The sequence below is a fragment of the Alexandromys fortis genome, unplaced genomic scaffold (genome assembly GCF_014885135.2).
Source record: "Alexandromys fortis isolate MF-2015 unplaced genomic scaffold, M_Fortis_MF-2015_v1.1 scaffold_56, whole genome shotgun sequence".
Taxonomy (NCBI): domain Eukaryota; kingdom Metazoa; phylum Chordata; class Mammalia; order Rodentia; family Cricetidae; genus Alexandromys; species Alexandromys fortis.
In genome coordinates this window covers 1,783,058-1,808,400 of record NW_026067935.1, presented here as the reverse complement: position 1 = coordinate 1,808,400, position 25,343 = coordinate 1,783,058, and the positions used below count along the sequence as shown (strand labels likewise).

The window sequence follows — 25,343 nt, the reverse complement described above, 5'->3', positions numbered from 1 at the left end:
CCTGAGGTCAGCCTTGCCTACATAGTGAGTTCCAGGACAGTCAGGACTACAAAAAGAAGCCAAAACCCCTTTATCTATCTATGTGTCTGTCTGCCTATCATCTATTTGTCTATGCACATATCTATGTATGATATATATAAATATGAATGCACATAATTCCATGGCCGGCACATTAGGCCAGAACTCTGAGGCCAGAACTCTAGGCAGGCTGCCACGGCCATGCCTTTATGTGGGTTTATAGAGATCCGTTTTCCAGAAGTCACACTTGCCTGGCAGATGCCTTCACTGCTGAGCCATAGCCTGAGTCTAGCTTTTTCGTTTTTGATCCACACAGATGATTTTGCATTCTGTGGGTACTGTGTGTCTCACCAACACCCATATGGTGAAGACTAACCTGAGCAGGGCGATTCAAAGTCTGTTCATCCCCAGTGTTTGCCGCTTGTTCATCTTTTTGGGGGTCATATTCAAAATCTTTAGATTACTCTTGGATCAAAAATAAAATGGAGAAATTCCAAGCCAGCACTATTGTCATATGTACTTCAAGAGACTCTAACAGACCAACCCATAAGCCTTGCGGCAAAGATGGCCAGCAATGAGACACTTGTCTACACGCAAGAGATAGGTGTCTTGGACACCTCTGTGGTGTGACCTCAGTTTGTTGATAACAGCTAAAGTGATTTGGTGCCATTTCTATTAATAAGGCTAGGACAAAGGTCCCCACACTTCTTTCCCTCCTCCCGATTTGTACCCTGATCCATAGCGTATTGTGATTAGCCCTGTGGGGAGATCAGCCAGATCAGAGATCAGTGAGAGTCACTGACACCTCTCACATCCCTGGCCACGTGGGAGGAGTCAGTTGTTTTAGTTCTATCATCCACACACAGAGTCCAGCAGGTGGCCAGCTTAGCACCCACACGCATGTGCAAGCACATACATACAGTGTACATGTCTGGTCAGGGAGGTGGACGCAGGTTACGGGAAACAGGGAAGCTGCAGCACAATCCAGGGACGTCTGTACCCACGGGGTGGTCCCGCCAGGTCTGCGCCTCTATGGGCCTGAGTGAAGGTGGGCCCAGACCTGTCTGTGTGCATGCCAGACCCTCTTGGCCATCCAGAGCCTGGCTGGTTAGCTATATTCTCTCTGCATCTGGAGATGAAGGGGCCACATTCACTGTGACCTGGCTCATTCACAGTGATGTTTGTAGCAAAGTTCACATAATCCACATGGGCTACCACCTTCACGCTATAGTCCACATGGGGTGCCACCCTCACCCCATAGTCCATGTGGGGTGCCATCCTCACCCCATAGTCCTCGTGGGTTGCTAACCTCACCCCATAGTTTATGTGGGGTGCCACCCTCACTCCGCGTGGGATCTGGGCTCCAAACTTCCTAGGATAAAGTACTCTGACAAAATACAACTTAGGAGAGAAAGTTCCTTTTCTTTTAGTTTGAAAATTCCAAGTTATAATTCATCACTACAGGGAAGTCAAAGCAGAAGGAACTTATAAAGCATCACATCCCACTCATGGTCAAGAGCAGAGAGAGAATGAATATACGCATGTGTTGTTATCACCTAGCTTTCTCTACTCTTATACAGTCCAGGACCCAAACCTAGGGAATGTTGTTGCCCACAGTGGGCTGGATCTTCTCACACCAATTAAAGCAATCAAGATAATCCCTTCCTGGCATGCCCACAGACCAACCTGATGGAGATAGTCCTCTACTTGAGACTCCTTCCCCAGGAGATTTTAGGTTGTGTCAAAATGATGATTAAAACTAGCCATCACACATACCCACACTGGGGAGTTCCAAAACATGGTAGCTGCTCTTACCTCTGCCTGCCTCACACCTTCACCCCCAGGGAGTCAGCAGCCAAGGTGTTGTGAACCTGGAAAACTCAGCTTCTCTTTTTTACAAGAACATCCCCCGGGTAACATGTTCTGAAATATGTACAATTTGAGCTATGTCAAAAAAATTAGCCTCAAGTTCTGTTTGGAATGTTCCTTCAAAACTTTGAAGGAAACCATATGACTCAGAAACAGGGGCTTGTCTAGGATGTGACGCCAGGCAGACATAAAAACGACAGTGTAAAAGTGTATTTAGGGATGTGGGAGGACGTTCCGGAGGCAGTAAATCTTTAAAAAGATGTCGTGTGTAACCAGAATGAACGAAACAGTTTCCTTCCTTTGTAAAATCATCGTCAGGATCTGAGGAAGTAGGTGGGGTGGTGACTGGGGTGAAGGGGTTCACATTTGCGCACATTTGCACACTCAGAGTCAGGCAGCACGGGCCTGTATTCGACCTCCATCAGTCACTAACCCACTGGCCTCAGTTTCCTCTTCCATGCCCTGGGAATGGGAGCAAGGCTTCCAGGTGTTTGAAAGGGGATGATGACGGCTCAGGTCACACCCTTGGGAAGGTACCTGGCCTTGACCAGATATTGCTGTGGCATTTGATGCTGTTATAGCACCAGCTGATGAATGCCTGCTTCTCTCTTCAGGAGTCACGTTTTCGTTTTTCTGGAAGACTCAAGGAGAGCAGCCTCGAACAGCCGCCTACGCTTATGGGGGACAGGTCATCTCTGATGGCTTCAAAATCTGCTCTAGTGGAGGAAAGGGCTCTGTGGAGCTATACACGCATGATAATTCCATGACATGGAAGGCCACCTTCAACCCTCCAGGTGAGTGGAGCACCAACTGGAGCCTCTGTGCCCCTCAGTGATGGCGGAACACTGAAGGAATCTTTGCAGAACATGGGACCTTCCTGCCAGCAGCTTGGGAAGGTCCCAGGAGAACAAGGAGGGCACCCATCGCAAGTTGAACTCATGCCAAGGTCAAAGCCCAGATGGTAACCTGACTGTGAGTTCTCTGTGTAATTGCTGCGTCCCAGTTCCTGTGTGAGGCTGGCTTTCTGCATAATGGAAGTGACATGGCATATACCCAGTCATTGGCTGGGAAAACGCTGTGATGTGAAGACAGACCGTGGCTAAATCCTTCTGTCCCCATGCCGTTCAGTGATTGTGGCCTTGAAGATGCTCACAGAAGTATAAAATGTTCTGGGGAAGCCAGGCTGCCAATCAGGAGCAGCAGGCAGTAATGCAGGAAGAGAAGCTGGGGTACTGGGTGGTCTTGGTTGAGGATGTGCCTTTAGAGCCAGTGGGAGGGGACTAGAGTGCCAAGGACCCGAGTTTCAGAAGATGGAGAAGCTCGGATGGTCTGTGCTACGGAGTCCATTAGCTGCGCCAGATGTTGGACACCTGAAACCAGGGCCACTGAGGATAGTGTAAGATACTGGAGGAGGAAGGTGACCAGTAGTTTCATGTGGGGTGCAGGGAGGACCTGGACAGAAACCATCCAGGTCAGAGGCGGGAGGTGGGGGAAGGGGGTGTCACTCCATATGAAGCCTCTAGAATAGCAGTTCTCAGTCCTTTGGGGGTTGCATGCCAAATATTGACTTTACGATTCATAACAGTAGCAAAATTACAGTTTTGGAGTAGCAATGAAAGTAATTTTATGGTTAGGGGGTCACCGTAACATGAGGAGCTGTATCAAAGGCTCGCAGCATTAGGAAGGTTGAGAAGCACTGCCTTAGAAGCAAGCGGAGCCTTTGATGTAGCTCAGTGTCCACTTCTGGCCCATTTGGACGAGGTAGCTCAGCTTAACTGTTAAGCAGTCGGGCCAGGTCCTAAATCTACCTTACAGCTTTATGGACCTGGTATCATAGTCCATCACTTGATGTTTCAGTTTCTTCATTTGTAACATTCAAAGAGCGGCAGTTATTATTTCCCAGGGAGACAGACAACTGATGGATCGGAGGAGCCTTGAACAATGGGCTGCTGAATCCTGGGAGACTTGTTTTGCCCTGTGGGTGCTGGACATGCTTAAGCTGAATTCATAACTCCTTCGTAAGGTGGGGAAAAGCAGCAGCCAGGGAAGGCATTGAATTTCTGGATGCTCTCCTACTGTCGAGGCCTGAAACACCTTTGCCTTCCTGCTTCACGAGGCTCCATCTGAACCTCTGAGATGGCTCTCAGTGAGGACCTCTTGTGGTCAAGGTTTCCTAGGTAACAGCTCATCCCCCTCCTCCCCACCCATGGACTTTAGGCCTGTGGCACAGCATCAGGCATCTAGCAGGTTCTTTGAAACTGAACACGTGCTGTTTTCCCACCCAGGGACACCGAGAGACTTGTAAACACCCTCTCGTCATCTGCTCCTCATTTCTTCACTGGAGGGCTTTGTTATTCTCACTTTCAAAGTCAAGTGCAAGAACGCTTTGGCCCTGCTTAGGATCCAAGTGTTCTTCAGAGCATCAAAATTACTAAAGTGTTACACAATCCCCAACAGGAAGTCTATGGCCTTTGACACCCACTCTGACTCCCATGGACACTGCATGCATGTGGTGCATGACATACGTGCAGGCAAGGCACCTGTACTAGCTAGTTTTATATCAACTTGATAGAATCATCAGAGAGGAGGGAACCTCAATTGAGAAAATGCTTCCATAAGATCTGGCTCTACGCAAGCCTGTAGGGCATTTTCTTAATTAGTGATTGCTATGGGAGAGCCCAATCTATTGTGGGTGATGCCATCTCTGGGGTGGTGGTCCTGAGCTCTATAAGAAGGCAGGCTGAGTAAGCCATGAGGAGCAAGGCGATAAGCAGAGTCTTCCATGGCCTCTGCCTCTGTGGTTCCTGCCTCATGAATCCTGCCTTGTTTGAGTTCCTGTCCTGACTTTCTTTGATGATGCACTGTGATGTGAAAGCATAAACCCTTTCCTCCCAAACTTGCTTTGACCGTAGTGTTTTATCACGGCAACGGTAACCATATGTAAAACAACGCTCATATGCGTAAAGTAAAACAAACAAACTTTTAAAAACAAAAGTCAAAAGCCCAGGGTCATTATAGATCCCCTTTGTATATTCTGGAAGCTGTGCAGATCTGTGTTTGGTATTTCCATCTACCTCCCACTTTGAATTAGTTTGGGGCATAGGGATGAGGCCCTTATTCATTTACTGTTATTTTTGCATATGGCCTTCTGTTTTCCCCCAGAATCCTTGGTTGCAGAGACTATATTTGTTCCACTGTGACTTTGTCTGCTCCAGTTGGCTTTGTTCCTATCAGGTATCAGCAAATGGTGTCTGTATTGCTCTATAGTTGGGCTGTCTGTTCTGTCCCTCTGATCTATCCTTTTGTTTCCCTAATACCACGTGACTTCACTTACTGATCCAAGCATGTCCGACCTCTGGGCACTGTAAAACAACATTACGACCCGCAAAGTTCATGCTTGAGACCTGTGCTATTGAATTACAGAAGAGAATCTTGCAATGTTTTAAGTATCTTTATTCTGTTCTTCCCAACCCATGTGCCTCTTTCCCTGCTTACTGTAATATCGGGGACTGCCTGGAGTTTTGACAGGAGCATGTCCTTGTCTTGTTTCTGACCATATTGAGATTTTCAACTAGGATTATGTTCCGATTAGTTGGTGCTTAAATCTCGCCTTTTTTTTTTTTTTTTGGTTTTTCGAGACTGGGTTTCTCTGTAGCTTTGGTGCCTGTCCCAGAACTAGCTCTTGTAGACCAGGCTGGCCTCGAACTCCCAGAGATCCGCCTGTCTCTGGCTCCCGAGTACTGGGATTAAAGGCGTGCGCCACCACTGCCTAGCTAAATCTCGCCTTTTAAAGAATTCTTTTATTACCTTTGGTTGGAGGTGTTTAACTCTGTGACTCTGATGTTAATGTAATAAAGGATCTCCTTAAGTTGCTTTTGGAATTTGGGGTGGGGTGGGAGAAAAGGTCATGTGATCCAAAGTACTAAGGGGTGTTACATTATGTTATAATCCAAAACTTGACTCACTAAAGTCAAGCGTGACCAAGCCTCGTATGAAAGAGGGATGTGTTTAGGAACGTAAGCTTATGTAGAACTCATCCCTTATGCTCAGGCTGTGTCTTCACTCTCTTCCAGGTCCTTACTGGACTCATGTCCTGTTCACGTGGAAGCCCAAGGAGGGCCTAAAAGTCTATGTCAACGGGACTCTGAGCACCTCGGACCCGAGCGGCAAAGTGTCTCACACCTATGGGGATCCCCATGTCAACCTGGTCATAGGGTCTGAGCAGGACCAGACCAAGCGTTATGAGAACAGAGCTTTCGATGAGTTCATCATCTGGGAACGTGCACTGACTCCCGATGAGATCAACATGTACTTCACCGCTGCCGTCGGTCAGTGCGCGAGAAGGCTGGGGGTAGATCTGGGGTCTGCACCTTGAGATGCTCAGCATCCTCGCCACCCTTCAGCTCTCAAGTTCTCGCCATGGCAGATGTGAGAGGTGTCTTAATGAACCTTACAAGTAGAGTTGTGTTTCTGAACACCTGTTCCCCAGGATAAACGAACAAACAGTTCACAGGAGACACGCCGAGATTAATATTCTCAGATCCTCACAGGCTCCGTGGGGGCATACAAAGGCTGATTACAGAGGTTTGGGTGGAAAATATTCAGGCCCTTCACACATGCCTCCCATGTGCACTCTGTGGGGTCCTTAAGGCTCTGGATATCTTCTCCTTGCTCATCTACAGGTGATTGCTCCAAGCAGGGGCCTGCTGGCAGGTGGACACGGTTCATTTCTTCACTTTGCCGTGGGACTTTCAAAAAGCTTTGATAAATTGCATGTGACATCTGTGTAACCATTTAAAGTGAGCAGTTTAAAAGAAAACAGTACTAGAGTGATAGCTCAGTCAGTAAAGTGCTTGCCTCTCAAGCACGAGAACCTAAATCCCAGAACCCATATTTAAAGATCAGGGTGTGGTGGTGTGTGCTTCTAATCCCAGCACAGGGGAGGCAGAGGTAGGAGGGTCTCTTAGACTCACTCTCCCGTCAGCCTAGAAACACCAGTGAGCCCCAGATCCTAGTTTTTTTTTTTAAAAATATTTATTTATTTATTTATTTATTTATTTATTATGTATACAATGTTCTGTCTGTGTGTATGCCTACAGGCTAGAAGAAGGCACCAGATCTCATTACAGATGGTTGTGAGCCACCATGTGGTTGCTGGGAATTGAACTCAGGACCTTTGGAAGAGCAGGCAATGCTCTTAACTGCTGAGCCATCTCTCCAGCCCCCCAGGTCTTAGTTTAAAAAAAAAATACAGACAGATCCTTAGGGATGATACTGAGGCTGACTTCTGCTTCTGTGTGCACACACACAAATAAAGAAGTAATGGCAACAGAGTGAAGAGTTTGGTGGTGTTTAGCAAATTCACAGGGCGCGAACACAGTCTCTATATAATCTTTAGATATTTCACTGTCCTTAAGGGACATTCATGTCTGTTAAGTTATCACTGCCTTCTGCAGCCACCTATCTATGCCATCTTTCTGAGGTTCAGCTGTTCTAGATATTCCATAAAACCCCATCACTTACAGACTCGTAGAAAGACGGAGTGTTGGCATCTGTCCTCCCAGCAAGTTTCCCAGACTCTGCTGCTCCAGTGGGGAGCAGCTCCCATGCAGAGTCAGAGAGGGTCAAGTGCAGATGGCGAGATCTCAGTGCGCACGTCTGTGAAATCTCGGCATGCGTCTTGCCAGACGACCGACCCTCTGGCAGGAGTCACCTCGGGACTGAGTCAGACCCTGGGGATGATGGAGTCAGGCTTATCATCTCAATCTTACATGGCCACTCCCACAGTGTGCGGGGAAGCCCCCGTTTCTATCGCCTTGATCTCTTGGCTGCACACGAGTCATCAAGAGTTGACGATGGCCTGTCATGAACACATGGCCCGGCTGCCCTGTCACTTCTTGGCGCCTGAGCAATGAGTGTCACTCTATCTTGGAGAACAAAGTGCTTTTGGGGTCCAGCTCTACATCATCAACCACCTCGCCCCACCCAGTCCTAAGGGGCCCATCACTCTCAAGCCAGCCAGGGTGATGATGTCATTTCCTCAGGTCACCCAAAGCAACCTCGAGACAGTTCCCGAAAACGAGGTCAAGTATCAAGTGAAGTGTGTGTCCTCATCAGGAAACAATAGAGTCAGAAATAGTCGGTGAAGCATAGGCAGAAAAACACAAGTGTGTGTGTGGGGGGCTTCGTCTTTGACCTTGGACATCTCATCATGGGGAATGACTTGTCTGTAGACCAGGCTCCTTACTGCAAAAGTTCTGTCTCCTCCACCACTTTTGGGGTGATATCTTAGCTTAACGTATCAGTTTCTTTTATGTACCTGAACAAAAGTACTTACTTAAGTAGCATTGATTTGTATTAGCTCATGATGTCGGAGGGTTCAGCCGGTAGACACTTGGCTCCATACATTTGAGTGGGACATCGGAGCAGAGGAGGGCATTGACTCATGTGACAGTGTGGCAGGAAGCAGAGAGAAAGCCACAGAAGTGGGCAGGGATAAATACTCCCTCAGAGACGTGTCCCTAGTGCCCCCCCCATTTCTCCAGTTAGGCTCTGCCTCCCCAGAGTGTCAAGAGCCTTTCAAAAAGAGTGCCACCAGCTGGGTACCAAATGTTCGAGCGTGGGAGATGCTTCTGATTCAAACTGTAGCACCCAGTGATTAAGAACTGTGCGTTTTATCTATAATGAGTCCGGGTGCCCCTGAAGCCTATTCCTCATTCTGCCTTTGTCTGAAATTTGTGAGACCTTGCATAAAACCATCCTTTTACGTGATGGCTTGCATGAACGGTGTTCAGAAGCAATTTACAATATAAATGGAAAAATAATTTCTGCTGGGAAAATCCATATAATCTACCTTTTAGGCTGATTTATGAGCCCTTTATCTTCCCAGCAACGTCCATACTCAAAACATCCCAGGCCTCTGTAGGACACCTCAAGCTGGTAAATTATGGGTAAGGACAGGCCTCCCTGGGGATGACAAAGGATAATTTAGCCCCCACCGAAGCATTGTGTGTGTGTGTGTTTTTTTTTTTTTTCAGGTAAACACGCTCTATTGTCTTCAACACCACTGGCGATGCCCACGGCACACTCTGTGGTGAGCAGGGGCCTTTTCCCTTTTCCTGTGTGGGAGTCACATTTCATAGCTGGGACAAAATGTCTGAGAAGACAACCCAAGGGAGAAGGGTTTTCAGTTCATGGTGTGCTAGGTGCATTGCTGAGGGTCAGAGACAGGGCAGAAACACGGTAGAAAGCCGAGTGGGGGGTAGGTGCTTCCTCCATGTTCTAGATCAGCCAGGAAGGAGGGGTGGGTTGGGAGAGAGAAGAGAGGTGGGGTGGGAAGAGAATGAGAGTCTGAGGATAATGTATATCCTTCTTTCTCCATCCAGGCCCCACCTCTATAGCCCATTCTTCAACACACAAACTCACTCGCGGGTTTAATCCGCAGATGAAGTTAGCAACCCTGCCACGACCCAATCACCTCTTAATAGTGTCATCGACTAGAGACCAAAGCTTTAGCATAGAAGGCTCTTTGAATGGCACCTCACTTTCAAATGATAGCCCTACCCTTGTTGTTTGTTGACTTGAGCTGTGCCTAGAATGAAATAATAGAGGGAAGGAGGCCAGCTTCGGGGTAATGCTTGGTGCCCAGAGTGATTGGAAAAATGATCCCCTTGATTCCTGTTCCCTGGAATGCTAGGAAGAAAGGAAGTTCTGGGGAGACAGTGTCCCCTGAAATGGATTCCTGGGCAGCTGAGACCCATTTCTTCTCGCCTTTTCTGATATCAGAGGAATGGGTTGATTCGTATAAAATGTGGCCACTTCAAAATAGTTTTTGTGTCTAAAGAATGCCCCTTGCTCAGGGACTTTGAGGACCAGGCTAGTCCACTTGGGTTCAGCTCCTTATTTACCATTCACTGGCTCTGAATGCCCTTCTGTGGCTAATTTCATCTTTCAGTTTTACCTTGTTTTACAAGGTCTCTGTGAGGGTGGGATACTGTCCTATGCATCTGTGTGTGGTACCAGTCTTGGTGCTGTCTTGATGGTACCAGAGCCAGAGGTCACCTTGAGCATCTATAAAACCAGTTCCTGGCAGGAAGAAGTCATGTGGCCACTGTTTTTCAGATGCCCACAGATGCCTACCACCCAATCATCACCAACTTGACAGAGGAGAGGAAATGCTTCCAGAGACCTGGATCGGTGCTGCGGTACCTTCAGAACATGTCTCTCAGCTTGCCCAATAAATCCCTCTCGGAAGAAACCGCGCTGAACCTCACACAGGTCAGGCTCCTGGTGCCTTTGACTGATGGGTTGGGGCAGATACACGGCTGGAACATGGATAAGAGCGTTAGAAAGATGTAGAGCCCTGGTTAGATGACTCAGCAGTTAAGAACACTTGCTGGTCTTACAGAGGACTGCAATTCAGTTCCTAGCACCCATGTTGTGTGACTCACGGTCATCCATAATTCCAGATCCAGGGAATCTAACACACTTTTCTTTCCAGGCTTCCATTAGCACTTATATGCATCTGGAATAATTTGTGTGTGTGTGTGTTTGTGAGTGTGTGTGTATGTGTGTGTGTACATGCACGCGTGTGTGCATGAATGTGCGTATGCATGTTCGTGCGCATGTGCGCGCGCGCGCACACTCACTCACACACACACACACACACACACACACACACACACACACACACAGCCTTTGCCTGACAGAGTTTAGCCTTCTTGTAAACAGGCAGTTGCTCTGGCCAGCTCTGTTCTGCTCAGTGAAGCCTCCTTGAGCTGGGAATTGGACCTTCATTCCCCTTCCCCAGCATCTAACCTCCCTGGTCCATCCACATACCTACCAAGGCTCCAGAGCCAATTGCGCTTGCAGCTCACGGTCTCAAGTCTGACGTCTCCATGGCAATGAGGAAGATGGGGATGTTAGCAGATGTGGTTAGAGGCCACAGAGCATCATGTTCTGTGTGACTTCCTAAAGTCACACTCTGTGAGTGTGGTACTTAGGACATTAAAGTTAAGATGTTCTCTTCCTTTATTCCTTCTAACAGTTCCCAGGTAGAGACTCTGTTCTTATCAGGTATCTTGAGGTATTTCATGGCTTTATGGTCTTTTTGAGCCAGGTTCTTTTTATTTATTTATTTATTTATTTATTTATTTATTTATTTTTTTTAATTTTTATTTATTTATTAAAGATTTCTGACTCTTCCCCGCCACCGCCTCCCATTTCCCTCCCTTTCCCCCAATCAAGTCCCCCTCCCTCGTTAGCCCAAAGATCAATCATGTTTCCCTGCCCTGTGGGAAGTCCAAGGACCACCCACCTCCATCCAGGTCTAGTAAGGTGAGCATCCATACTGCCTAGGCTCCTACAAATCCATTTTGTGCAGTAGGATCAAAAACCCATTGCCATTGTTATTGAGTTCTCAGTAGTCCTCATTGTCCACTATGTTCAGTGAGTCCGGTTTTATCCCAGGCTTTTTCAGATCCAGGCCAGCTGGCCTTGGTGAGTTCCTGATAGAACATCCTCATTGTCTCAGTGTGTGGGTGCACCCCTCACGGTCCTGAGTTTTGGTCCAGGTTCTTGTCTGGTATGGAGAAAGAAGTGGTGGTTGAAGTGGGCCATTCTTGAGAATATACCCCAAGCCATACTAGGACCATATTTGCCCTGCGGGTTACAACTGTGTATCCTTGTTAGGGAATGAAGTTCCTGGTTTTCTTGCTATTCTGAGACTTGGAGCTGATAGTCACTGTGACCATATCTCAGGGGATCAAGGGAGTATCTGTACACCTTACTGTCTGGTACAGGGTCATTTCTTCCCAAGGGTTCTAGTTTCTTGGGGGTCCTAGTTCTGAAGGAACACCCATGAAAACATGTCAGACCTGGGATATAGTGATCAGAGGCTTCCCAGAGTGGCTGGAGATATTCAGTAGCTTTCTTGATTAGGGTAGGAGAAGCAAGTAGGGCGCCTGAGATTTCATCATCTCAGAACACATAGGTTCTAGAATTCTGCATCACCCGGAACTACCATGGCTCTCAAGAGGTTGAAGGACTGAGATAGATTCAGGTTTCGGAAAGCTCTATGGAAGGATGGGCTTGGGTAGCTTGGCTTAGGTTCCAGGCCCTGGAGTAGGACAAGGTGGAGAGGATCCCAGCCCTGTCCTCTTCATAGTTCGGTAGGTACATAGTCCAATCCTGCAGGACCTCACTTTCCCTGGAGGTGTAGAGGAGTCGTGCTGCTTGGGTGCTTAGCTGATACCTGCAGGACAATAATAAGATTTTAGCCTAGAGCAGGCATGGACTGTGGTGATTGAGTCCTTGGCACTGACAGTGGCTAGTGGATCTGCTGTGCGACCCTCCTTTATGCATACTGGCCACTGATCTATTAGTGTTGAGGTCACTGTGTTCTGGGACTATAGTGTCCAATGGACCTAATCCCTGCGTCCATACAACTACACCTAGTCCATTGCCTTTGTATCTGGATGTGCTGGGGATGGGGTGGATGGGTCGCTCATCTTTATAGGAAAGAAGCCTTCCTGTGACGCCCTGGAAGTAGCCACCCAACCTTGCTGATCATAGCTGGGCCCATTGACCTCATCTACACCAATCACCAGCCTAGGGGAGCAGATTTAGCTAGCATACTAGCCAATCATGAAAGAGATCTTCGCTGGGCAGGATTGCCTGTGTGGCACACTTCTCATTTCCACAGGAAGAGGGGCTGGATTGGGTGGAAAATCCCTAAATTTGGGCAATCCTGTAGACTGCCAGTGGGGATGGTATGTGATGCACTGGAACAGGGCTTGGCCTACAGTAAGCGTGTCATCAAATCTCCCTTTTGTTCCTGTGACAGCTGGTCTCAGAGACTATTTATAGAGTGTAGGAATCTTTCAAAAGTCTGCGCTCCTCAGGCCCTCAGTATGCTCCAGGCCCAGCCCCACAATCCTTTATCTCCTGTTGGAATGTGCTGGGAGATGAGAGAGGGGCTGTGGCAGACATGAGCCATTGCTTCCTCGAGTGTGCATACTGAGAGGGACTGTGACTGAGAGCCACAGAAAGAGCTTCCATCATCTTTCAGGAGGGACACTGAGCTGAGCACAAAGGGACTTGGGTCAGGGGATACAGACTGTCCTGCTAAACCCAGTGTGGAGCTATGTGATGGCTGGTGGGGATGGAGTGAGGTGGGGAGAAATGGCCAAGGTGGTTCCACGTTCTTCATAAGATGGTGTATTGGAACACAGACTTCAACGTAGGCCACACGGGAAACATTTCCTGAGCTTGGTGGCTTTGCTCTTTGCCTGTCACTCCTGCTTTACCTCTCTGCTGAACATCACAGAGTCAGAGATCTCAAATCCAGATGCCTTTGGGGGTCAACAATCCAAGTCATAGATGCAGCGGGCAGGACCCACAGAGAGCAGCAGCCAACTGCTTAAATCCTCTTGATTTCAACCTCAGCCCCATCCATCTCGTCTGATTTGGCAAGGGAAGCCCTAAGTCTTGAAACATGGCTGGGATTTTAAAAGGAAGTGTGTAGAGATCCAATGAGAGCCCCTTAAGACTAGCTGAGGCTAACGTTCAACAGTCTGAGGCTTTTCCATGGCCCTGGGGACAAATCATACAGAATGAGTTTGTCCAGAACGTCTCAACTCCGATTCAAGAGGAAATAAAAATATTTAGGAAGTCATTGTACAGCCTTCCATAATGTCCTGGCTCTTAACCATTGATGATGGCCCAGTACAGTGGCCAGAGGCCATTTCCTATGCTGGGCTGCCACTCATGTGTGCTCTCAAGTGTGAGGTCTGTGGTTCGTGTACAGGAAGTAGTGACCCATGTAGAAGATGCCCGCTGGAGTCCTCAGCCTGAACAAAAGAGCTGTAAAATATTTAACAGTTAACAGAAATATGACATCCATGTTAAGATATTATTTTTATGTGTTGAATTAAGTAAATAAAATATACTATTCAATTTATTTAGCCCCACGCATAGAAGCAGCTGATTGAAAATAGAAAACTGTGTGTGGTGGCACACACCTGTAATCCCAGTACCTGGAAAACTTAAGTCTACCTCATGAGATCGTACACACATCCTCCCCCTTCTAAAAAAAAAAAAAAGAAAAGAAAAGAAAAAAGTTCAAGTTAGCTGATGTGGTTCATTTGTTTCTGTTCTCAGAACTGTTCTCTATCCCTCAGGCCGAAGGTAGTCCATGCATGGCCTATTTCCGTAGTAAAATTTTAGGGACACATGGCCACTCTCTCACGCACAGTCTAGCTTTGCTTCTACACTCTGTGGCAGAGCTGAGGGTAGAGCCGGGCTACCTGAAACCCTTACTTTGTGACTATTTAGAAATGTTACAGGGGTTGTGGGCATGGCCCAGTTAGAAGAGTTGTGCTTACTGCACAACTCAAGTGTGGTGGTGTACAATTGTAATCCCAGCACTCGTAAGGCAGAGGGAAGAGGACCAGACGTTCAAGGTCATCTTTGGCCTGGGATGTTCTTTGTATAGTGAATTTGAGGCCAGCCTGGGCTATATGAGACTTTATGCAAGAGGAAGAAGGGGAGGAGAGAAAGGTGGGGAGGAGGAGAAGGAGGAGAAGGAAGGGATGGAGGAGGAGGGAAAGGAAAAAAAAAAGAGGGGAAGGAGGAGAAAGAAGAGGAGGGGGAGAAGGAGGAGAAGGGATAAGAAATAAAAGAAAAAGCTTGCTGCTCCTCTGATCAAGGAGAGAAAGTAGGAGCATTTTGCGGTCATTAATTCAGCCCCTGCACTTTCGAATATTAATAAACAGCTGTGCAATGAAGATGAATGGAGGAGGAAGCGCTGATGATACGTTAGGTATTGACAGTGTATCTGGTGAGCTGCACAGGATTTTGTTGACCATGAAGACGCCACAGGTTCTCAACCTGCGGGTTGTGGCCCTTCAGGCAACCCTCTGTCTCCAAGAATATTATTTACATTACGATTCATAACAGTAGCAAAATTACTTGTGTTATGAAGTAGCAATGAAAATAATTTCATGGTTGGGGGGTCACCACAACATGAGAAACTGTATTAAAAGTTAGCAGCATGGTGGTGGTGGTTCACGCCTTTAATCCCAGCACTTGGGAGGCAGAGACAGGCGGATCTCTGTGAGTTTGAGGCCAGCCTGGTCTAGAAGAGCTAGTTCCAGGACAGGAACCAAAAGCTACGGAAAAACCCTGTCTCGAAAATCAAAAAAAAAAAAAAAGTTAGCAGCATTAGGAAGGTTGAGAACCACTGGGCAGAGGAAACTGAGGCCTCCAGGTTTGAGTCTGGTGTCCATAGCACTAGATGAGATGGAACAACAGAGACAGGTGACTAGGGAGGGGCGGGGCCTGGGGCAAACATTGCTGAAGCAGCTACCCTGCTCAGCTTCGCTCCATGGTTACCTGGGATGCTGGCAGGCTAATGCCTTTTTTTTTTCCCCCAAAAGGAAACAAGAAGACCAGTTTTCACTTAAATCTCCGTATTTGAAAATGCTAAAATTGATTTCATTGTTTTGGAACAAGAATGAGCCAAACCAAATGTGACTGATGGGGGCGGGGCATAAATGGTTTCTGCTTTGTAGAGGCGATTTCCAGCTGGTATAAGTGGCTTAATGTTAGGTTGTCCCTGAGGAAAGAAGGCTTCATGAGCTGTGATTATGTATCCATCCACCCATCCACTTATCTATCCATTCCCCTGCTCATCCGTTCATTCATTAATGAGACAAGCTGGGGCTTGTCACACACCCCGGACACTTGTGATATCCATATTCTCATCACTGACTTTACAAGGTTGTCATAAGAAGCAAGCGAGGAGATAGCATCTGTAAGATATAACCTGAGGCTGGGGAGATGGCTCAGTGGTTAAAGCATTTGACTCACAACCCCGAGAACCTGAGTTCGGATCCTCAGGATCCACAGGATGCTGAGTGGACATGGTGGGTGACCTGCCTATAATTCCAGTCTCAGAAAGCAGAGACAGGAGCTCCCCAGGGCAAGCTGACTGGTGTGGGTTAGTTGTATGGACTAGCTCTGGGATTGGTTGAGAGAGTCTGCCTCAATGGATAAGGTGGACGTGCCGTGGAGGACAGACCCTGACACCAGCCTTGGGCTTCACATGCACCCATACGCACTCCCAGGTGTGCCATCACGGAAGTGTGCCCACACACAGGTAAGCAACATATACACAGATGTTTGCACACCACAAATATAAGCTATTATTGCCTGTCACTGCGCTAACCCAATTACCGGTTGAGGAGATGTGGGAAGACTCTGGAGGAGACTGATGGACTCAGGTATAGGACTCGAAGATCTATGCTAAGCAGTGTTGTTCTGTTTCTTTCTAGACCTTCTTAAGAACTGTGGGCGAGGTGCTTCTACTGCCCAGCTGGACCCAGGCATCAGAGGTAAGAGGAAGGATGCTTTGACTTTCAGCGTGTGTGTACTGGATTATGGCTGTCTTCCTGCAGTGGCATCCTAGGGCCCTAACGATCTCTAAGAGAAATGAAGCCTTTACCAGTCCTGATGTCTAAGACACTGAAGTTCATTTCTCTTGGGCATGATATGCACCTGGGTATGGTGTCTTCTGGTCTTCTGGGGACTCTGGGACCCTCAGCCCTACGCCACCATCTCTGGCTTTGGGATAGGGACCAGCTCTTCCAGAAGGCTGACCTTTGCTTGCCATTTCACACAATGTATTTTTTTATTCTGCATTCTTGAATAGTCTTAAGAGCCATATTTGGCATTTTAAGATCAGCGGATTGAGTGAGATGGCAGAGCGCGAAAGTGCGTCTCGTGATTAAAGTGAGAAATGAAAGGCTTTTGTCCCCCTGCACTCAGAATTCAGGACGCGCAATGGAGTTCTTTTCTTTGATTTCAAACCACCGTATTGATATTACTTCTTTAAAACATGAGAACAGTCGATGAATAGTTGTGGAATGGCAGATGATAAAAATACCTAAGATAAGAATCGTCCAGGGCCTTCAGGGAGACCGTGGCGGTGAGCAACCTCGTATAACCCCACAGTTGAATCCCGAGCCCATTCACGCACATTCGTTCTATAGACATCTGACTGAACCTACATTTCCTTACTTCTACCAAGAACGTTCGCCAAGGTGGGGTTGGGAGATGGCTCACAAGCATACAGACTGGAGTTCAGATCCCAAGCACCCACACAAATGCTGCCTGGGCATGGTAGCTCCCCTTTAATTCCAACCCGGGAAGGCAGAGACAAGGGATCCCCAGAGCTAGATGGCTAGTCATATCGGTGAGATATAGGCTTGACTGGAGAGACCCCAACTCAATGAGTGAGGTGGAAGGGTGATGGAGACTGATTCTCAACCCAAAACTCAGGTCCCATGTACATACATACATACATATATGCATATATATACCCCCACACATGCAAAAACATGCACATGCTTGCATACTGCATACACACACACACAAAATGAATAAAAGGGGATAAAGAACATTTGCCATGGTCCTCTGAGTACCATGTTAGTCAGGTCAGGATAAGGTGTGCTACAGTAACAACAGACCCTACCTCACAGTGACTTGGTATGTGGGCATTCACCTCTCAGGTATTCAGAGACCCTGTAGTGACTTGGCATCTCAGCTTCTGTGCCACACAAGGCTTCCAGGAGTTCAGGGAGAGAGGGAGGATGAAGGCTCCCAGCTGCCCAGGAGTGCCCTGATCACACCAACATGCTGAAGCGCTCACTCTCCTGAGCCCTCCTCCTTTCAAAGCTTTAAAGGTTTTGCAAGGTTGAGAGGCAGAAACGACAGCCAATTCTCACCTTATTAATAAGATGGCACGAGGAGCTGCGTTCTGTCAACCCTTTATTGAACAGCTTCACGTGAAATGAGATTGCATAACATTGGCAAGCAGGAAGGGAAGGGGGTCAAGAACGACACAGTCTTGTGTAGAAACACATTCTTTTTCACGAAGCGTAGACCTCCAGGGATAGGTTTCCAAGGGACTTTGTGTACAAGCTGCATCATGAAACCCGGGAGACTAGCCAGTGGGGACGGCCAGAAGAGGGGCAGCAGCCAGTGGAGGCTTCAGATGGGCAGATTTTTTTCTCCATTGATTTAAATGAATTTTCTTTGAATGTAAAATATGCAAATCTGCTGCAAAATATGAATAATTGCAAAAACAATCCAGGCTTAGGCAAGCTTATGCGCGCTGAAGAGAAAGGCATGCATGAATCGCTGCTCCTCCTAGAAGTGGGTGCCAAAGATGCAGACGTTCTGATTGAAATCAGACCACAGGCCTAGGAGACAACGTCTAAAATTGGCCTGTGTATCTGGTTCCGCCTCAGTAAGTCCCTCCTGGAGTGTTCGTGAGGGGGTGAGAGCAGCAGATGCTGTCTTTGGAAGGCTGGAGGGGATGTGGGAGGTAGGCAGAGGAGAGCCAGGCAGAATGGGGCAGGGGGTGGAGCCAACTGTTCTTTATTGTCATGGTGTCTGGGGGTCTAACACAGTCAGGCCAAGGTGGACGTGAACCCTGACATGGGCGCTGGCAGCAGTGGTCTGTGTGACTAGAAGGGACCCTCCTTCATGTGGGTAGAATCCAGAGGTGTCCTTTCTTCCTTAGAGTAGGTTAAGAGGGCCGCTGGGCGGAGGGTCAAGGAGGCCAGAGGGGATTTGGGGGCTGGTACCTTCAAAGAGGCTGCTGCGTAACTGAGAGTGGAAATGACTTGCAGGTGTCCCCAGGACCATTATCTGTAAGACAGAGGCATGGGCAGACCTAAGACAGGTGTCTCAACAGCTGTCTGGGCTCAGAGTGCAGACTCCAACCCCTTTGAACCTCTGGATGCTTAAGGATCCGATGGGATGCTCTCTGTCTTGGAGATGTGGAATGGGTGAAGAAGGCCATTGGAGGAGGAGGAGACCAGAATAGGAGTCTGGGTGATTGCCAGAAAGGGACATCTCAGAGGAAGCAGCCTGGCTTTTCCAGGATGTGTTAGAAACAGGTGTCTGAGCCCTCTGGTCACTCAGGAGCTAATGCTATGACACTGGGGCAGCTTTGACTCATGTCCATGCTCTGTAAACTCAATCAGGTGCATGGTAGGTCACCTCCCAGGCTTCCAAGTGGGGCAGTTGGGTGATTTTCTCTCTCTTATGGCCGTCATGGGAAAGAACAGCTCTGAGTCTGTTGTGTGCCCATTCCACACGATGCCGGGAGTACTGGCCCTCAGAGCCTCATGTCTGTGCTGCCTGCAGGACAACACCGTGACACTGGGCTTGGTCAACACCATCGATACCGTCATGGGTCACATCTCATCCAACCTGCAGTCGAGAGAACCCCATGTCACCCTCACAGGCTCTTCCTCCATTGCAGGTAGTCCTTATCAGATTGGAAGGGTTGGGCAGTGGGGGTTGTGGAAGTGAGAGTGTCAGGTGCGTGACCACTGGCCTTCACATTGTCTCAGGCTCACACAACAGCTGAGATAAACCTCCATTTCTCTAAGGTCCAGTGCCTTGTGGAAAGATCCTGTTTTGGAAACAAGTGTGTTAGAAGTGGCTAGAAGTGCGGGGTCATGGTATGCGCACAAGATTGTGTAAGCAGTCATGGCAAAGTGGAGCTCCAGGTGTCTCAACAGCTGTCTGGGCTCAGAGTGCAGACTCCAACCCCTTTGAACCTCTGGATGCTTAAGGATCCGATGGGATGCTCTCTGTCTTGGAGATGTGGAATGGGTGAAGAAGGCCATTGGAGGAGGAGGAGACCAGAATAGGAGTCTGGGTGATTGCCAGAATGGGACATCTCAGAGGAAGCAGCCTGGCTTTTCCAGGATGTGTTAGGTCCCCCACAGACAGGCATGGGCTCCTTGCCTTGAGCTTCTCTCTGAGGACACTTGAGTGCAGGGGAATCAAACAGCACCCCACTGTGGCTCAGGAGCTCATCTGCTTCCAGAGGCAGCTTTTGGGGCTGCCTGTCTGCCAAGGCACCGCCAACACACACACATAAACACACACGTTCTGGGTCACCCTTTCTAGAGACGATTCCTCTCCCCTAGGAGTTGGCTTTGGTTTAAGAAATGAAGGATAGTGACACAGAGTCTTCAATCTGAGACTTGCAGCCAGTGAGCCTGCTGACCCCATTTACTGTGTCCACTTCTCCTTCAGATTTCTCCGTGGCCAAGGTCCTTCCCCCAGCACTGAGTGCCCCCCACTACAGATTCCCAGCCCATGGGCACAGTTACATTGAGATTCCGAGAGAGGCCCTTCACGGCAAAGGTGAGTGGACATGGTTGCTCGGGTTCTCAGGTGGTACAGTCTGGGTGATGGTCTTTCCCTGATGGTGCTACCCACAGGATGGTGGGTTCGGGTGCTCTCAGAGGGGGCTCTGATTCAAGGCACACGTTACCACCTCATCCCACAACACACTGTGGACTGAGCTGGGACTTGGAGTGGGGTTCTGCAAATCTATGTTCCAGTGAGTCTCACCCACCACACAGGACACTGTGCCCCCCATCTTCTCAGCTCCTGGTTAGATGAATGTGAGTAGGTGGGACACCTCCCCTCCTTGTTCAAGGTAGCCATGGATAGGTATGTTTGTAGAGGAGAACCAGAAACGATCCTAGAACAGGCCCAAGCCAAGTCTCATTATGAGCAAGTAGCCAAGGGCACCTACGGATAAAGCCTGGCGATTCTGGCCATATCTAGATGGCGTCCTTTCCTCTTGTGTCCACTCACAGTTGAGGATTGCTATGGATCCTCATCCCAGAGGGCCCAGACAGAGACTCAGGCTGCCACACAGACCCTCCCCAAACAAGGATCCACCTCTTGGTATGGAGGACAGGTGCCCATAATGTTCATCTTCTCAGACTCAGTGTATCCTGCTCTCAGGAGAGAGGCACCACCTAGCAGCCTTGAGTAGCATGGTCTCCCATTTTCCATGGCAAAATACATTAGAAACAACCCAGGTTTCCAGAAGGGCCAGAGGCCATGTTCTCAACAGTTATTGTCAACTAACCCAGATTCTGTGGTTAGAACCCCGGCTTAGCCACTACTGACTCTGTGGCCTTGGGCAAATGCTATACCCGGACAATAACAGTATCTGTTTCATGATACTGTTTCAGACCTTACAAGGCAAAATGTGTATAAATCCCTGTGCCTGGCATGTAGTGAGTCCTGAGTTGACAGCAGGGGTAGCTCAGAGAATCAGCCAATGACGGCTGGCTGAATGCTCTCACCCTCCTGGTTCTCACTGTAATAAGGGGCAGGGGAGCCATTGCAGCCATCTGGGTGTCTGCTAGTCTGTGGACCTGCTTCTGAGGATTAGCATACTCCTCCTGCAGACTGATGGAGACGCACTCATTGCCAGGCAACTGGCAGCCCATGAAGAGTCCCGCTGCTCTAGGCGTCTCTGACAGGCTTCAGCACCTGTGTCTGGAGTGGACACAGGGGACAGAGCAGGAGGTCATTGTCCCAGCCGAGCACGGGCCTAGCCACAGCTTCCATGCTGATGTAAATGTTATTGTTCCGGGGCTCTTCCTCCTCCCACCCCCAACCCTACCGGAGTCACTGAGTCACGGCCTTCAGTTTCTGTGTGCATGATTATGCACTCTCTCTGCTTGTAACAGGAGTATTGACGGGTGTCTGACCTCTGCTTTGTCCTCAGCCTGGACCACCATTGTCGGCCTTCTCTACCACTCCCTGCACTATTACCTGAACAACATCCCCCCGGCCAGCACAAAGTGAGTGTTGTACAGTGGCATGTGGGATGTGTGTGTGTGTGTGGTCTTGGATGACCAACCACAGTGACACGCTACACTGCCACACACATTTGTGGTTTACTTATTGTTAGAAAACTCTTGCTACCGGCACCTGCTGCCTTGCTGTTCAAGCCAGGTTGGGTTTTTAGCCCTTTGGAAAAGACTCAAGAATTCCTTTAGTGGGATCCAGCAGGTTCTGGGGGCAGACTGGCCAGTTATGCTCAAAGGCTCAGGTTAGAGACCTCAGCGTCCCCTAGGCTGACAGTGATCTGGGACCCGTGAATGGAGCTCTCTGAGTCTCAGTTTCCACATCTATAGAATGGGAAGGCGGCAGACCTGCCTTTATGGTTGTCTCCCTTGGGAAGATTTTTTCCCTCCATCTCCCCATTTCTCTCTCTCTTTGTTCCTTCATCCACAGTTGCTATGAGGGGAGCAGTAAGAACAGGCACATGATTAAGCTCACCCCGGGAATTGTTCACAGGCCAAGCTCACCAGACCCCAAGCCAAACTTCTGCACACCAGGTGTCTCGCTGCCCTGTCCCTGACTTTGGCCGTGAATAGCATTTCAACATCAGAACTCTAACATAGGGTTAGGAGATGTCTGGGGGTTGTTGTAGATTGGAGTGAGGCAGGGAATTCTAGTATGAATGGTTCTAAGCACACAGGGACTTGTTGAATAATATAAGCCGAAAGTCCCACAAGCAACTGGCTTCAGGGGCAAGCATGGCCCAGCTGTCCAGATGTTGCTACCAGATCTCATCTCTGGGCTAATCACAGGCTGGGCTCCCTTCTCTGTCCCACAGTCCCCTTAGAGTTTTAAGCCTTGTCCTTCAGAACCGACATCCAGCAGAGAGAAGTGAGACTCTCTCTTCTGGTAGGTTCCTGGGGTGTGAACTCATCTCCGGGCTGCCATGGGCTTGAGCAATGTGCTCTGCTGCCCAGCTCAGCTGTAGATGGCAAGGTTTGCTCCTGAGCCATGGGCTCAGTTCTGCGTATGTGGCTGAGTGGAGGAAGAGTGGCTGACTGCGTGAACGGGGGAAACTGAGGCACCTTCATGAGGAAAGGGATGGACAGGAGGCAATGAGACAGTAGACCTCACCACATAAGCACTGGCCTCATGTGTGTGTAATCAGGGAAAGTGGGGTTCAGACCCCAGCGAGTGAGAGCCTGGTCAGGCAGGCAAATGCGCTGAGATTCCAAGCCTGAGGTCAAAGGCCTGTTCTTCCCAATTTCCCTTGTGTATTTTGAGGTCCTGCCCTAGCTCACCTCCCAATTATGTTGTTACACTTCCAAGAGGGTAGAACTGAGGGACAGATTAGAGATGTTTAGCAGTAAGGATTTGATCCAGATGCATGATCAAATATTGGTCTCAGAACTCTTGACCTTGAGGTCACAGTCTAGCCATTGTAACCCGTTTCCCTTCATTTCCAAGGATTCCTGAGGCTGTGAACTGCAGAGACTGCTTGCTGTCTGTCGCCAGCCGCCTGATCTCCCTGGAGGTGTCCCCGCCGCCCATTCTGTCCCAGAACCTATCGGGCTCTCCTCTGATTACTGTCTACCTCAGACACAAACTGGTGAGTGGCAGGCCCCATGCAGTTTGTTGCCTGCGGCATTGTGTGAAGAACCTTTCATGGACCTGGGGCTGGACAAGGAGCACTTTCTGCTTCCCAGAGTTCATCTCCTTGCAATTTTATTCTTGAACCACGTGACTGAGCCTTCACAATGACACATGGGCTGACGTTGAGTGAAGAGGCCTCTGGGGCCTGCCGTGACTCTCCCAGGCAAGTATAGCCCTTATGGGTGTATGCCCCTAGCTTGTGACGTTTTGCTTGGAGCAGAGGTACAGTTGTCCCAGTGTCACTTAGCAGGCACGCTGTTAGCAAGGTGCAGAGCTGAGCCTGGTAGCGTGCTGCTTCAGAGGTTTAGAGAGACACCTCTGTGCTTTGGGTATGGAGGGATGAGCTGTTTGTTCTTATGTGTTTATCCACGCTGAGGCTCTTTAATCTTTATGGAGCTCTGCCTGTAAGTGAGAATGGCAAAGATGGAGGCTGATGTGCCGTGGTTCCTAAGATGCGCGAGTGACTGTGTGCATACATGGACAGGCATCGTCTTCCTGTGCATCTCTCAAAGGCTTGTAGCTGGCACCTCGATCTTAAGGATGGTGCTGGGCGCACACGGTCGGGGGTCACTGAGATCTTGGTGAGGCTTTGGTAAAGCATTGGTGAGGCTTTGTGTGAGGGTCCCGGAGAGGGAACTCATGAGTGACAACCGCTATCACGAGGCCAACTGGAGGCAGGTTGGAAAACACAGTCAGGGGCGCTCTCTGGAGGCAGGTGGGTGGTACAAGAGCCTCTGAGGGCAGAAGGCAGACAAACCAGCTCAGAACCAGGGCTTCATGTTATCCATATGCCCAGGAGAGCTCACATACTTGTGTGCATGTGTTTATGTGTACACATGGGCCCACATGCACTTGGGTTGGCTGGAGCTAAGACATCTAAGATGTAAATGCGCATTTGTTTCCATCCTTGTGTCCTGGTGTCATTTCCTCTCTCCCTCGCCAAGGGAGACACTCCTGCTTTTCCCCCCTCTTCTTTGTGTTGAAAGTGTCTCCAGGTTGGTCCCAGAAAACCCAGTTTTGTCAGCTGCGTGATGCTGGTGCCCCTACCCCCGAACCCGATTTACATGGCTCCCGGTATTCAACAGCCTCCTCTGAGAATTCTGGGTTTGCCATGAATAGCACAGTAGCAGGGTCTGCCCAGTTCTCTGGAAAGTTTTTATCTACCTGTAAAGAGACTTCCTCTTTGCTAATAGGCCCCTCCATCCAGCTTTCTCCTTCCGGTACCTCCACTCCTTGCCATGCCATGGAAGCAGTTAGAGGGAGGTAGGGGGACAGAAAGAGATAGAAATAGAGACAGAAGCAGCAACACACACATACACACACACACACACACACACACGGGGGGGGGAGGGGGGATACAGGAGAAGGCTCTGAGGTTATCATCCTGGTAGGGTGACAATGACAGATTGCAGCCCCCCACTCCACCCATCTTGCTTGGGGTCATGTGTCTGTGTGTGAGACTCGCTTCTGAAGATGTGGATTTACGAGCCATCAAGGACAGACAAACGGTGAGTCCTGAAAACTAATGATCTCGCTGAGGTCTTATGGAGCTTTGTAACAGCAGTAAAAACTGGAGTTCACCACCCAAATGTGCACCCTGCCCAGCAGAGCTGACTGGAGTGTGGGCTCGGGAAGCAGATGTCGTCTGCCGACCCGCTCCCTGGATGTTCAGGGAGAGGCAGCAGGAGGGGTGGATGGCCGCAGGCTTGCGCAGCTGGTCCTGTTGTCACGGACATGATGGCTTATGCGGGGACCCAGAAGACCAAGATGTCCAAGGAGCTGGCGAAGGGCTATAGCCACACCTGAGTGGGGCTGTCTGTCCTCAGGATGTGTGTGTTTCTGTTTCAAGTGCCAGCTCTACTTAAGAAGGTAGTGGTGGGGGGTCAGTGAGACTGCTCAGCTGATAGGGGCCCTGCCACCAGACAACCTGAATTCCATGCCTGGGGCAGAACCAACTTCTGCAAGTTATCTGCTAACCTAAACACACACACACACACACACACACACACACACACACACAAAAGCGCACACACATGCACGCACACACCTCATTCTGAGGCTCATATTGTAGAAGGACAGAACTGACTCCTGCAAATTATCCACACACACACACACACACACACACACAC

General features: G+C 49.0%; 1 protein-coding gene across 2 annotated transcripts in view; it reads left to right on the top strand.

Moving 5' to 3' along the window:
• Nucleotides 1–25,343, top strand: part of Adgrd1 (adhesion G protein-coupled receptor D1) — a 113,784-nt gene that overhangs the window by 21,354 nt on the left and 67,087 nt on the right. For both annotated transcript variants that reach the window (XM_050146597.1, XM_050146598.1), the window contains 9 exons: nucleotides 2,502–2,681; nucleotides 5,961–6,215; nucleotides 8,925–8,980; nucleotides 10,009–10,164; nucleotides 16,221–16,280; nucleotides 19,102–19,219; nucleotides 20,005–20,115; nucleotides 21,503–21,578; nucleotides 23,029–23,170. In XM_050146597.1, coding sequence (XP_050002554.1) covers nucleotides 2,502–2,681; nucleotides 5,961–6,215; nucleotides 8,925–8,980; nucleotides 10,009–10,164; nucleotides 16,221–16,280; nucleotides 19,102–19,219; nucleotides 20,005–20,115; nucleotides 21,503–21,578; nucleotides 23,029–23,170 — 1,154 coding nt within the window. The remainder of the gene's footprint in view (nucleotides 1–2,501; nucleotides 2,682–5,960; nucleotides 6,216–8,924; nucleotides 8,981–10,008; nucleotides 10,165–16,220; nucleotides 16,281–19,101; nucleotides 19,220–20,004; nucleotides 20,116–21,502; nucleotides 21,579–23,028; nucleotides 23,171–25,343) is intronic.